General features: G+C 48.4%; 3 protein-coding genes across 4 annotated transcripts; 2 read left to right on the top strand and 1 right to left on the bottom strand.

Moving 5' to 3' along the window:
* Positions 1–48: 48 nt before the first annotated feature.
* Positions 49–2,379, bottom strand: si:ch211-191a24.4 (uncharacterized protein LOC100150331 homolog). Of its 2 annotated transcripts, none has more exons than XM_067230328.1 (4): positions 2,086–2,379; positions 1,665–1,800; positions 1,479–1,582; positions 49–996 (listed from the first exon to the last, which is right to left on the bottom strand). In XM_067230328.1, the coding sequence occupies exons 2-4, from the start codon at positions 1,796–1,798 to the stop codon at positions 335–337; spliced, it is 900 nt and encodes a 299-aa protein (XP_067086429.1). In that variant the 5' UTR covers positions 1,799–1,800; positions 2,086–2,379; the 3' UTR covers positions 49–334. The 2 variants fall into 2 exon arrangements, with proteins under 2 accessions (XP_067086429.1, XP_067086428.1); XM_067230327.1 differs by having other exon boundaries at positions 2,184–2,378.
* A 166-nt stretch (positions 2,380–2,545) lies between these two features.
* Positions 2,546–4,581, top strand: c27h8orf82 (chromosome 27 C8orf82 homolog). Its single transcript, XM_067230329.1, has 3 exons — positions 2,546–2,858; positions 2,940–2,988; positions 3,745–4,581. Exons 1-3 carry the CDS (start codon positions 2,703–2,705, stop codon positions 4,218–4,220), a joined length of 681 nt encoding a protein of 226 aa, XP_067086430.1. The 5' UTR covers positions 2,546–2,702; the 3' UTR covers positions 4,221–4,581.
* Positions 4,582–5,203: 622 nt separating this feature from the next.
* naprt (nicotinate phosphoribosyltransferase) lies at positions 5,204–9,868 on the top strand. Its single transcript, XM_067230324.1, is given in 14 exon segments — positions 5,204–5,229; positions 5,231–5,496; positions 6,496–6,623; positions 6,902–6,984; positions 7,079–7,209; positions 7,319–7,434; positions 7,543–7,739; positions 7,872–8,012; positions 8,101–8,185; positions 8,316–8,396; positions 8,827–8,929; positions 9,101–9,258; positions 9,473–9,580; positions 9,773–9,868. Coding segments are annotated over 14 exon segments (1,710 nt in total). The 3' UTR covers positions 9,860–9,868.
* The last annotated feature ends 3,296 nt before the right edge of the window (positions 9,869–13,164 follow it).

Genomic DNA, 13,164 nt, shown 5'->3' with positions numbered 1-13,164 from the left:
CCGTAAAAACATGTCGCAAACTGTCAATCATTTACAAAGATGCAATTGTTCAAAGGGTTTTATTGACATCACGCCACATCGAAACACACACACACAGGCAACGTCTTCCCGCGCTGAACAGTCACGTTGTTACAGTATAAAAATGTTTAAAAGCAAGCGTTAAAAGAGAGCTTTGTGCGAGGGGGGGGGACTGGATCTGCTGAAACACTGGTCCATTGACACGGGAGGATCAAAACCGAGACGCTTCGGTTAGACATCTCATGAAATCCTCTGCCCACGGGGGCGACGGCTCGCAGACAAACGCTACGTTTGAGGATCCCTCCACGCGGCGGCGTCACACGGCCGTCGCCTCCGTCCGCAACGGCGCCCTCTGGGGGAAGGCCGGGGCGGCGCGCCTCTCCGCCTCGTGGCGCCGCCCGTCGCGGTGATAGGCCCACACGGCCCGCACCACGCTGAAGCTGAGCACGGCGCCCACGCCGTACAGGATGGCCGTGATGAGGCCGAACAGCGCCACGGCGGCGTCGGCCCCGCCCACGTCGCAGTTCATCCACGTGTAGCCGCGGCCCGCGTACAGGCGCTCACGCCGCTGGCACACGTCCGTGGCGTTGACCGTGATGACAAAGTGCAGGTACAGCCCCACCGCCACCACGTACGCCACCGCCCCCAGCGCCTGGAACGCCAGCCCTCCAATCAGAAGCTTCCGGCTCAGCTCGTACGCCGGCTTGTTGCCCGAAACCACGAAGAGAAGGGAGGTGACTCCGAATACTAGGCTGAAGGCAACTCCGCCATAGATGCCCGGCGCTCTCATCTGGCTGAACTGCATGTCCAGGTCTCTGACCTTCTGGAGCTCGGTGCCCTCGAACGGGCTGTAGGCCGAGTTGATGTTGAAGGTCGTCATCCCTCCCATGGCGGACATCCCTGACATGACCATCTGGGCCGCCACGACACACACCAGGACCAGGGCGTTGGTGAGGATGGTGACGATTAGCACGATGCCTGTTGGGGATTCCCACACACACACACACACACAAACAATAGACACAGTGAGACCTCTCACAAAGGCTATAACATTCCTATCTTCTAAAGTTCCTATGAACACACCCACAACAACAACTATCTAATACCAGATTAAGTGTTGAGAGATTTTGGGGAGGTAAATTGGCTATTATTAGCCTGGCATATGATACCCTAATCAAACGAGGGAATTCATAGAAGCTAAACTCATAATGGCATATGAGAATCAGACAATCACTTCTACAGAGAACCAGTTAGACCAGTGTATGGGTGGGTGGGGGGGGGGGGGGGGGGAGTTTCACTGGGCGTAGCTGATGGGAAGAGAGGAAATAGCAGCATAGCCGACAAATGATGGCATGTTAAACATTCCTTTCCTGCATATTGCTTACGTTTACACGATGAATGTACACAATTTCTAGACACTACGGGTCCCCCCTGTACCTGTCTGTCTGTCTAGCTCTCACCTCTTCGGGAACAGATATGGTTGCATTTTGAATCCTCGTGTTCTTGCGGAGCACGGTGTTGACGATGATGTTTGGAAGGGGGTGTGGAGGTTTGTGATGAAGATCTGAGGAAGACGGAAAGTGAAAGAGTGAGCATTGGTGAGATACGGCGTTGAGGACTCGTGTATTGATGACAAACCATCACACCTGCCGCTTGACGGTGGTCGGTCATTGCGCGGTTCCCTCCTCGGTCTGTCTTCGCGATGCTCACGGTGACCCCCGCCGTTTCTCTCCCTCTCCCTTTCCCTTTGGCCTCGGTTGGTTCGTGGAGACTGGCTCATACCTGGCACGGAAGAAAAAAAACTACAACTGTCATAAATGCAAGATGTGAACTTTGAGCAATAGCCGTTAAGTGACTAACTAAAATCTCATCGAATATGACAATGTGAGTCACTCTTCTCGACGTTAAGCATAAGTAAATTGTCAAAGAAAAGTTTTAAATGTACTACATTAGTCAAGTCTACTGTCAGAACGCAGTTATTTTCGTCCACAATTTCTATTTAGTGGACAAATAAACACGACGTCTGCGCCCACGTATCAAAACATCCCATAAGTAGATCAAACTTACCTTAAGTAAGCTTGATAGCTTAAGTGTAGAGACTGGGCTATACTGAAACTTGAACCATTTTAGGAGGTTTGTGATTACAATTCGTGAAAGTATGTTACCTTTTCCAGGTAGCTTCGGCTCCGCCCACAGAAAAGAACGAAAATACAGGTATTCTAGTCTTCTGGCAGGTGAAGAGAAAGTCTAAATGAATCTGGTACTTTTCCAATATTTTCTTTATCCGAAAACACAAACTTTCCTCATGATGATCTTTGAAGGAGCCTTGTCTTTCGCGACAATGTCCAACTGAACTTTGCTCGGGAAGACAGCAGAGGATCTGCTTTGAGTGGGAAGTTGTCTAGAATAAAATTGACGACTTTGTTTTTCTGCATACCTAGTTTCACCACAAGGTGGCAGTACAAAACAGGGAACATTGTTGGTGGAGGCACAGTCTTCCGGTCAGCGACAATGAAGTTAGAATAAAGCAAAAGAAGAAGACGGAGGCATCTGCTCTAATCGATGAAGTATAGTACGTAGGGCAATCATGTCATCTTTTTTTCATTGAATTTGTGTATTGACGACATACAGTGCAATATTACACCGGCCGGCTCTACTGAGCACAGAATATCTAGCTGATCACCATGCTGTGCCCGGCTGTGGCTGTCAGACGGCTAAAAGCGTTACGATGCCTGCCGTGGTTGTGTCAGAGTGGGCAACGAAATGTCACTTATGTTCAAGGCCAGAGCCCCGAACCTCGCATTCGGGAGTACTTCTATTACATTGACCATCAAGGACAGGTGAAAGTATATTGAAATAAGTTATGCAACAGTAATCTTAGCATAGCTAACTGTGTCTAAACAGCGTGTCCTTATTTACAGCTGTTCCTTGATGACACTAAGATAAAGAACTTCGTCACTTGCTTCAAAGGTAAAGCCCGCCAAAACACTATACACACACACGCACACACACACAGATAGATGTACACACATACTAGTGTAGATAGACACAGACAGTGTGTACATAGCACTGTACACACTGTGCATTAGTCTTACATGATAGTCAAAATTGCAACTTTTTCTTTAATAAAATGAATAGAATATAACTCCACTCAACAGGTATAGCATTTCAATCCCATTGACATCAACAGTTTAGATGTCTTGTCAAGCCTTTTTACTATCACAAGCAGAAAGTAATGACTGCAGTACAGCGTATCTATGAATATTCTGCTATGGACCAGACTTTGCACTTATTATTCAGGAACAGTCTAGTATACTTAGCTGACTAATGTACTAAGGCATCAAGGATTTGAGGTTGCAAACAAAACCATCATGCGTCTCCTACTGAAGATTGCAGTGAAGGGGCAAAAGTCAATCCAGATCTGGATTCTCCGGACTCATTTTCCTATCAAACTATGGGCAAATCAGCCAAGAGAATCAATTGCAAATGATCCATCTGTCGTAAATTTTGGTCGAGGTAGTGTAATCGGGGCTTTAGGCTGGTTTTCTTCTGTAGACCCTTGGGTCAAACTCCATGTCCTGCAATTTCAAGACAACACCCAGGTTACAGATTAGCCTACATCAGATTTCGCCAGCGTTAGACATTTTGTTCCGTGCAGAAACTTGAGCCCACCGATAGGGTCGACGAGTGAAGCGTTGAAAGCAGCATCCGTGTCTTTGTTTACAGATAAGAAGTTCCTCGTCTTCTTCTTCAGTCGCCTGCGGCGGAACGAGATGGGCCGGTACCAGGAGCACTTCCCTTTCCTGTCCCTGTGTGGGCGAGAGAGGAACTTCCTGCGCTGTGACGACAGACCTCTGGTCTTCACCCACCTGCTGCAGGGCCCGACAGGGGTCGAGGGGCCCCCCGAGTTGCTGTCGTTCTGTGGGGGAGAGGACAAACTGTCTGCCCCATTTCAGCCAGCGTCGATCTACATGCATCCAGGGAGTGGGCGGGTCTATCACCCATGCACGGAGCGCCTAGGAGGCGTCGGCCTCATACGGTCAGCCCTCGCCATAGAGCTCAGCCCCTCCTTCATTTACCCACCAGGACAGTGCCAATCAGGGCAGCCGACGCACTTCCTATGGGCAGGACAACAGCACGTGCTGACCAATGAGTTGGCTGGATGCTTCTCCCATGAGGAGGGAGATGGGTCTGGGGATTGAGAAGTGGGCTGATGCGCTGCAGCACTTAGGTTCAATTCTCAGTGTTTATTAGCCCAGTGTTACAAGCTTTCACTGTGTTGAGATGTACACAAAAGTACTGGCTTCGATCTTTGTTCATTCAGGCCAGCTGAAATTAATATGGACAGTTCTGTTTGCAGCTTGCCATCATATGGTCTAGTTTTTGAAATGCAAATGATTATTCTAATGATCGTTTCGTTGAATAAAGATGTTATATTGAGAATGGTTTGTAAAATAGTGGACACGTTTTGATGTTCCTAATGGGCAGATATAATGGGCAGCAGACAAAACTGTATGCAGTGGTAGAGTTTTCCGAAACTATTATAATCTATTCAGTACATGTTGTACAGTTTCCATCAAACCCATTAGACAAGAATATTTTGAAGTAGTCTGATCATTTACAGTTAAATGTCTCGGTTTTATTGGTCGACTGCTCTGAAATTGCAACACATTTCTTTCGCTCAATTGCTTGATGCTGTTTAGTTATAGTGTGTTCTTGTTTTGGTCAGTCTTGCATTGCCTTTCTGTTTACGAAATCAAGGGAGTCGGGTGGCTGAGCGGTGAGGGAATCGGGCTAGTAATCCGAAGGTTGCCAGTTCGATTCCCGGTCATGCCAAGGCACTTCACCCTACTTGCCTCGGGGGAATGTCCCTGTACTTTCTGTAAGTCGCTCTAGATAAGAGCGTCTGCTAAATGACTAAATGTAAATGTAAGACAAATACAAGTTAATTACAATTACAAGTAAAAACTTGAGGTTGAGGAAAAAACTTTTCATTGTTAAGTTGGCGATACAATATCCCCGTAGCCATTTTTTCCATATACTTGGTAAGATTTATAAGAAACAACAATATAAGATTTTGTTTTAGTAGGCGTAGATGTGAGGGGACGATAAAGCACTTGAAAAAGGCTTTTTTCTACTCATTTTGCCTGACGAGAACTGAGTGTACTGTTGGGGATAAAACTTCATGTCCCAGGGATCTCGGCTCCACACCTTTTATGAACAAGGAGAAGATGGCAGCGCCTTCGAGCCATGCATGTTCCGCTTTAGAGCGGTCTATACGCCAGCGTGTACCTCCACTGCTCACAGACCTTTATCAGTTTACCATGGCATATGCCTACTGGCGGGCTGGCAGACACAATGAGCCCGCCGTCTTTGAGTTATTCTTCCGGGACAACCCGTTTAGCGGTGGCTTCTCGCTCTTCTCCGGTCTCCACGACTGCCTCCTGTTCCTCCGAAGTTTTCGGTTCACAGAAGAAGGTGAGTTTTGTATATGTATTCTTGTTCCTGGTTTATGTTTGTCAAATAATTCTGCATTTGAGATCCTAAGGTATTTTCCTGAAGTCGGGTTTTAAAGTTTTATATTTTTTACTTGCTCAGTAGCCTACTGAATGAGATTCTTATTTTCACGGTGATTGCGCAATTGGCCACCTTCAGCGCGACCCCGAGTTTCTATGAATAACAGCGAGCTGTCGTGGATTATGTCACTGCGGTCTGTAACCTACCCGGTGAACTTTGCAACTGCTCCAATGAACTTCAACCGACACCGGTGGCAATTTTTCCGCGGGCCCAATAGCTTGCAGTTAACTTACACGATTATAATACAGTACAGCAGTAAACTCGAGTATTTCAAGATGAACTAAAAACTATTAGGGAACCGGTTACATATCACATACAAAGCAGACATGGACTCTGGATACTCTACAGTGTTTCCCCTACCATTTTATTAGGGGGGCGCCCCGCCCCCCCAACGGCCCCCCCGCCCCCCTTGTAAGGTTCATTTGGTAAAATAAATAAATATATATTTTTAAATATATATATAGCGCCAGATCACAAAATAAGTCATTTAAGGTTAACTTTCCTATAAAACAGGTGTATAGCTTGCTCTTTTATTAAACAAACTAAATGGCCTTATGTTATTTATCTTATTTACACGAGGCATGTCATTTCTGTCTCTACATGGTCGCCCCCCCTTCCCCCCCCCCCCCAGCTGTAAACGTAGGGGAAACACTGACTCAGTTTGGGTCACACTCACGTGGGTTTATGAGATTATCTGAATTAGACGTGTTTGAATGGTCACTGCAGTTTGACCCCAAAGAAATTGCTGTTTGAAAGGATACCTTGTTCATAGAATGTGAGCTTGCCTAGCGTTGTGACAGAATTTCTCAGCAGCACACAACGTCGAATGACAGCACCACACAAATCCTTGTACTCTCTAACGCTGGTTTTGTACCCATGGCGTGTACTTCCGTCCCACAGATGTGGCGTACCTGCAGTCGGTTCTACCCCCTGCCACGGACCCGGCCTTCTTCCACTTCCTGCGAGGGTTGGACTGCTCTGAGGTCACACTCCGCTCCGTCCCCGAGGGAACTGTGGTCTTTGCCAGAGTGAGTGACCGTGAGGGGGGCCATAGGTGGCTGAGCGGTGAGGGAATCGGGCTAGTAATCCGAAGGTTGCCAGTTCGATCCCCGGTCATGCAAACTGACGTTGTGTCCTTGGGCAAGGCACTTCACCCTACTTGCCTCGGGGGAATGTCCCTGTACTTACTATAAGTCGCTCTGGATAAGAGCGTCTGCTAGATGACTAAATGTAAATAGGTCACAGAGGGGTGTCTGTGTGTGTGTCAGGGCTTTTAACCTGAACTGGCATCTCTCTCTCCCCACAGGTGCCACTGATGGAGATATCTGGGCCTCTAGCCGTGGTTCAGCTCCTGGAGACCAGCCTTCTGTGTCTAGTCAACTTTGCCAGGTAGAAGGGATACTGTATTGTCTTTCTCACTCACACACGCACGCACACACATGCACACACGTCCAGAGCCCCTGAATCTCTGTCTGGCCCCCAGCCTGGTGTGCAGTAACGCGGCTCGTTTTCGTCTAGCGGCGGGCCCCAAGAAGAAGCTGCTGGAGATGGGTCTGAGGAGGGCCCAGGGCCCCGACGGAGGCCTCACTGCCTCGCGCTACGCTCACATCGGAGGTGAGGAACCTCCATCACCACAGACAGACACACATACAAACACACACGCATATACAGACACACACACACACACATATATTCAAACTGGTGTCCGACTGTGTCTCCCTAGGTTTTGATATGACTAGTAATGTCCAGGCTGGCTTCCTGTTTGGTGTCCCCATGGCAGGCACCATGGCACACTCCTATGTCACTTCCTTTTCCTCCCTGGAAGAGGTGTGGCCTCAGGTGAGGCCCCCTCCACAATCTCACTTCTGACCTTTTTTTTTGTTGCTTTTCCACATGCGATTCTGATTGGCGAGGATTGATGAGCTGTGATTTCCCCTGTCCAATCAGACGCTGGTGGCGGCTAACGGAGACCTAGACCCCATCGACCTCATCTCGCTGACCAAGGGTTGGCTGGGGCGCCTCTGTGAGCTGCTGGGGGCGGAGCCTGGGAAGATCAGGGAGGGGGAACTGGCGGCCTTCGTGTCGTACGCCATCGCCTACCCCCACAACTTCCTGCCTGTGATTGACAGCTACAGCGTAAGCTGGTAAATCCAGCCACATCCTGCCCCGTGTTAGCTTAGCTTAGCTTAGCGCCCCCCCCCCACCTCTGCTGTTGTTTTCCCATGGGGGGCCCCCCTCTCGGTGGAATGCTAACGCTAATCGTTCTCTGCCCGCAGCAGTGGCCTGTTGAACTTCTGTTCCGTGGCCCTGTCTCTGTGCGAGCTGGGCTACCAGCCACTGGGCACCAGGCTTGACAGCGGCGACCTCTGCAGGCAGTCGGTGGAAGTGCGCCGCATCTTCCGGCTCTGCGCCGAGCAGTGAGTTAAAGGGGGCGGGCGTTTTCGGGGGGGGTTTGGTCCGTCGCCACCGAAACGCACCGTCTCAGCCTGGCTCTTCTCTCCCCAGTTTCTCCCTCCCCGCCTTCCATTCCCTCATCATCGTCGGCACCAACAACATCTCGGAGCTCAGCATGACGGAGCTGAATAAGAAGGTGAGGTGGGGGGGCTCGACGGATGGCCGCGGCCGGGAGGGCGAGACTCGAGAGCTGCTGCTTTGCCTCTCGCTGACCGCCCTCCTGGATCTGGGTCTTTCTTTCTGCCTTTCGTTTCCCTGGGTTTCAGGAGAATGAGATTGACGTGGTCGGTGTTGGAACACATCTGGTCACCTGCACGCGACAGCCGTCACTGGGATGTGTGTACAAGGTAGTGGACACGGATCAAACACACACACACACACACAATCCCAATACTACCTGCCCCTACTATTCTCTCTCGAGTTTGGTTCTTGATTTGTGTCTCACATGCTCTGTCTCTGTGTTTCTCTCTCCGTGTCTGCCTGTCTCTCTCTCTGTGTCTGCCTGTCTCTCTGTCTCTGTGTCTGCCTGTCTCTCCGTGTCTGCCTGTCTCTCTCTCTCTGTGTCTGCCTGTCTCTCTGTCTCTGTGTCTGCCTGTCTCTGTGTCTGCCTGTCTCTCTCTGTGTTTGCCTGTCTCTCTCTCTGTGTCTGCCTGTCTCTGTCTCTGTGTCTGCCTGTCTCTCTCTCTCTGTGTCTGCCTGTCTTTCTCTGTCTGCCTCTCTTTCTGTGTCTGCCTGTCTCTCTCTCTGTGTCTGCCTGTCTCTCTCTGTGTCTGTTAGTTGGTGGAGGTGAAGGGGAGCCCCAAGATGAAGTTCAGCGAGGACCCAGAGAAGAGCACCGTCCCTGGGAGGAAAGCCGTCTACAGGCTGCTTGACGACGATGGTGAGGAGCTCTCGCCCTACCCGTCACGCACCCAAAAGTGAACATTGTCATCTGGGATCAATACAATGCCACTCTACAACTCACTTTCCTATTTCTCTACCTGCCCTGCCCCCTTCCTCCCTCCTCCCTTTTATACGCCATCTCAGCATGTTACCGTTCTCTAACCTGCAGGTCACCCTTTTCTCGACATGCTGTGCCTGGCCGAGGAACCCGCCCCTAAAGCGGGCGTGGCCGTGAGGTGTCACCCTCTGGGGCGGGACAAGACCTGTCAGTCTGTCACGGCGGCCCAGGTGACCCAGCTGCGCCTGGACGTGTTCGTCGGCGGACAGGTGAGCCCCCCCCCTTTGAAACACACACACACACACACACACTGAGGCACAAAGATCCCCCTAGATCTTGCATGACCGTCGGGGGGGGGGGGGTCATGCCTCTGGGATGAGTTTCACTGCAGGGAGGAGTATTGATGGGGGATGAGACTTGCTAAGTTGGAGGTGTTTCAGTCTCTTTCTCTGTCTCTCCCTCCCTCCCCCCCTCCTCCTCTAGATAACGGAGCCCATGTGCAGCATTGTGGAGACGAGGGAGAAAGTGCAGAGCTCCATCCGAACCCTGCACCCCCGTCATAAGAGACTGCAGGAGCCAGACCTGTACACTGTGAGTTACACACGCGCACACTTACACACGCGCACGTATACATGGTCACGCGGTCTCTCTGCCGTTCAAGCACGCGTGTATGCTCCGCCTCTCCCCGCACGCGTGCTGCGGGACGTCATCGTAAAGGTTGTTTCCTTTTCCTGTTTTTTTTTTCGGAAACCACCCTCACCACCACACACTTCTGTCCACCAGGTGGCGGTGTCCGAGAAACTCCATAACTTGATGGCTGTGATCCGAAAAGGCAGCGTCAACGACAGCAACTTCCTGCTGGCTAACTGAGACTGGGAAAGGGGGGTGGGGGCGGGATGGGGGGGGGGGGGTTGGTGAAGAGAGGGGGGGTGGTGGTGGTGGTGGAGGGGGGGAGGGTGGAGAGGAGGGGGTGAAGGGGGGCGGGCTCCCCTTCAGAGGCTTATTCTCCCGTGCCTTGGACCCTCCCTCTTCCCCGCCGTGCACGCCGATGAACTCTGGACAGGATTGCCCTTATCACAGTGTGAGGCTTATCACTCACGTGCGGAGGTCATAGCCTCGGGGGGGGAAGGCTACAAAAGATGCCCAGATATACGGCTTGCCTAGGCCCACCCAAACCTTAACCAGAGGTGTTCTATTATAAGCAACAGGAAATACCGACAGCCTGTTGACTGACAGTAGGGAGAAAGTGCGACCGTAGAGATCATGTATAAATATCAGTTTAATCATTCTAAAAAAAAAAAAGTATACCGTTGTAACCTCATCCTGTAATGCTGAGCTGTACTATGCATGAGATGTTTATGAAGTTGCCTTTCGTTAATGCCTATATGCACAAGACAGTTTTGCACACGCAGGCAATTATGTCAGTTTGAAGAGGCCTTTATCGTTCTGGATGTGCTGTCGACGAAGCTAAAGAAATGTCAGCGATGCCTATTTTGCTGATACGCCGAGAAAACAAGTCAGTCAGCTGGATCATATGTGGTCTCATAACATGTTGCCTATTGTTTGAGTTTGTTTTAAAATCATGCCTATATGTACTGGCTTGTATTGTAGACATGTTTTACATGTACGTGTGTACACCCCCTACAACCAGTACAGATGCTAACACTATAGAAACATTGTGTGATATTCCACTGTTGGTTTGTGGTGTTCCGTTTTTGCAAATGTGGTTTTAAAAGAAGTGCTGTTGTACTGTTATATTAGTGGTCGTGAAAATGGTGCAGAGTGTGACGAATGGATTAAATGGGTAACGTGCTCCACTGCACACATTGCCCCCACCTCGACTCCTCCGGCCCCCTTCTGGACCCCCTCTGGACAGTGGTGAGAGCTCCGTGCGTTAGGATTGGCTGGTTACTGGCCAGTGGCAGGAGCAGACACGCCCAGCTGACATATGGTGCTGATTAGACAGTAGCTGTGTTCGACTTCATGCAGCGCCGGCTAGCAACTCGAAAGTGATATTAACTGGTAATAAGTAGGCCTATATGATCCCTTGGAGCCCTGTACGGTGTCCTTGAGTGCCAAGAAAGGCCTTTAAATAAAATGTATTATTATTAATAATAAATTATTCTTACTATACACTGAGGGGACTAATGAGTAACCAGAGTAAGTTTCAGGCATGCAACACGTTCCTAGACAAGAGTTAGCAGGGGTGCATTTCATGGCAAGAAAGAATACAACAAGCCTGCCATGAAATGCACCCCTCTATTGTCTGTTCTGTATATCCCAGCATCAAATGGTTCATACTGTACACTGAGGGGACTAGTATGAGTAACCAGAGTAAGTTTCAGGCATGTAACACTTTCCTAGTCAGAGTTAGCAGGGGGTGCATTGTATTTACATCAAATGGAAAACAAGGTCTGCCATGAAATGCTTTCCCCGCATACATTTCTTCCCTTCTATCCCAGCATTATGTACATATACATTTAATACCAATACATGTGTATGTATAGGTTGGACAGGTCTGAAAACAGAATAATCCATGGTAGGCAGTGATGCCGGTAACTTGTTACTCTATCCTGACCACTTTTTTCAGTAACGAGTAATCTAACGCGTTACTATTTCCAAACCAGTAATCAAGTTAAAGTTACTTGTCCAAGTCATTGTGCGTTACTATTTTGTCATTAATAGTAAAATATATATATTTGATTTCTTCTTGCGTCTCTGGGAGTGAAGTCATGTAACGCTAGCCTATATGCGACAATTAAGTCACGTTTTCAGCATGAGAGTCACGTCACGTGTATATAGACCACTCCCTCCCAGTGACTGAGTCGCCACTTTCCTCAAGCCCCTTTGCTACGGTGCCATCTATATTTGATTATATGTGACAAATAAGAAAGACAAATAAGATTAATGAACTATTACATGAACAAATGCAACGAACAGCAAATAAATCCATGTTTTTTCGAAAAGTAATGGTTTGCAAATGATCTCAGATTTACTGTACTCCGGGCGTTTTTTATGGTTTGTTTTTTCTCCCAAGTAGGCTAGGCCTACGATTTGAGTCGTTTTTCCAAGTGCGTTCTAAGGTCAACATTTCAAAAGAAACTTTGTCTATAAATCAACATTACACTTGTGTCTTGCCTCTAATCGGATAAGTTACAGTGGAGATGTTTGGAGACAATTGAAGTACCACGCAGCGACACAAACGGCAATGGAGGAGGAGAGAGATGCGCATTTTCGAGTTGGAAATACAGTCACTTTTTTGAGTATTTGTCAGCTAAAGATGGAAATATCAAGGTTCGTTGTAGGCTACACATTCATTGTTGTTGTGTACATTACTGTTAAAAATGCACTTCTAATAAAGTGAGTGTGTAGGCAAAACCGCTTGTCATTTTTATGTTGAGGCGGTGGTGGTGTTGTCGGCAGCTGCTGAATGTATCTAATAAAGTAACTTGTAATCTAATTTAGTTACTTTTAAAATCAAGTAATCTGTAAAGTAACTATGTTACTTTTTAAAGGAGTAATCAGATTACTTTTTCAAAGTAACTGGCAACACTGATGGTAGGTGATGGATTATTATGTTTTATGTTTTAATTTATTTCATTGACGTAAACAATAAGAGTAATATTTCCTATCTTAAAAAAGGATTTGATGGTGAGAACATTTCTTTTGATGTTGATACATACAGGTTTTAGTACTTGTCTTTTATAGGCTAATAGGCATGTGAACCTTTGGTCCGTTTTCAGGACAGCTGATATTCTGGATCAGAAGGCTGTTGTTTTCGACCAGTCTGACTAGCCCACCCTACGCGCAGGCTAACTGCATTAAAATCGTATGCCTTTGAACCTATACGTTAGTAAGAAGAGCCATGTGAAATACTTTGAACCTGCTAAACAAATTTCCATTTCCTTTGGTAATCATAGCTGGGGTATATTTCCTCAGAATGCGATGTCGTGGAGCAAGAATGTTGGTTCACGTTCGTTACTATACGGTTTGAATTACGAATTTTGAGGATTTTGTGTTGAGAATAACATCGATTATTTACACAGATTTGATTCCAACTGATTCGCGCACGCTCCCGCGAGGGGGTGCCTCTCATGGAAGCCGTGCATCTGATGGCACAACACCGGCGCGGAGAAATGCGCGTCTAATGTGAACAGCCTCGTGGGGCGCGTGGG

Source organism: Osmerus mordax, chromosome 27 (genome assembly GCF_038355195.1).
Source record: "Osmerus mordax isolate fOsmMor3 chromosome 27, fOsmMor3.pri, whole genome shotgun sequence".
Classification (NCBI taxonomy): Eukaryota; Metazoa; Chordata; class Actinopteri; order Osmeriformes; family Osmeridae; genus Osmerus; species Osmerus mordax.
Note: the sequence above shows the minus strand (reverse complement) of the source record. Positions and strands in the feature narration are given on the sequence as shown.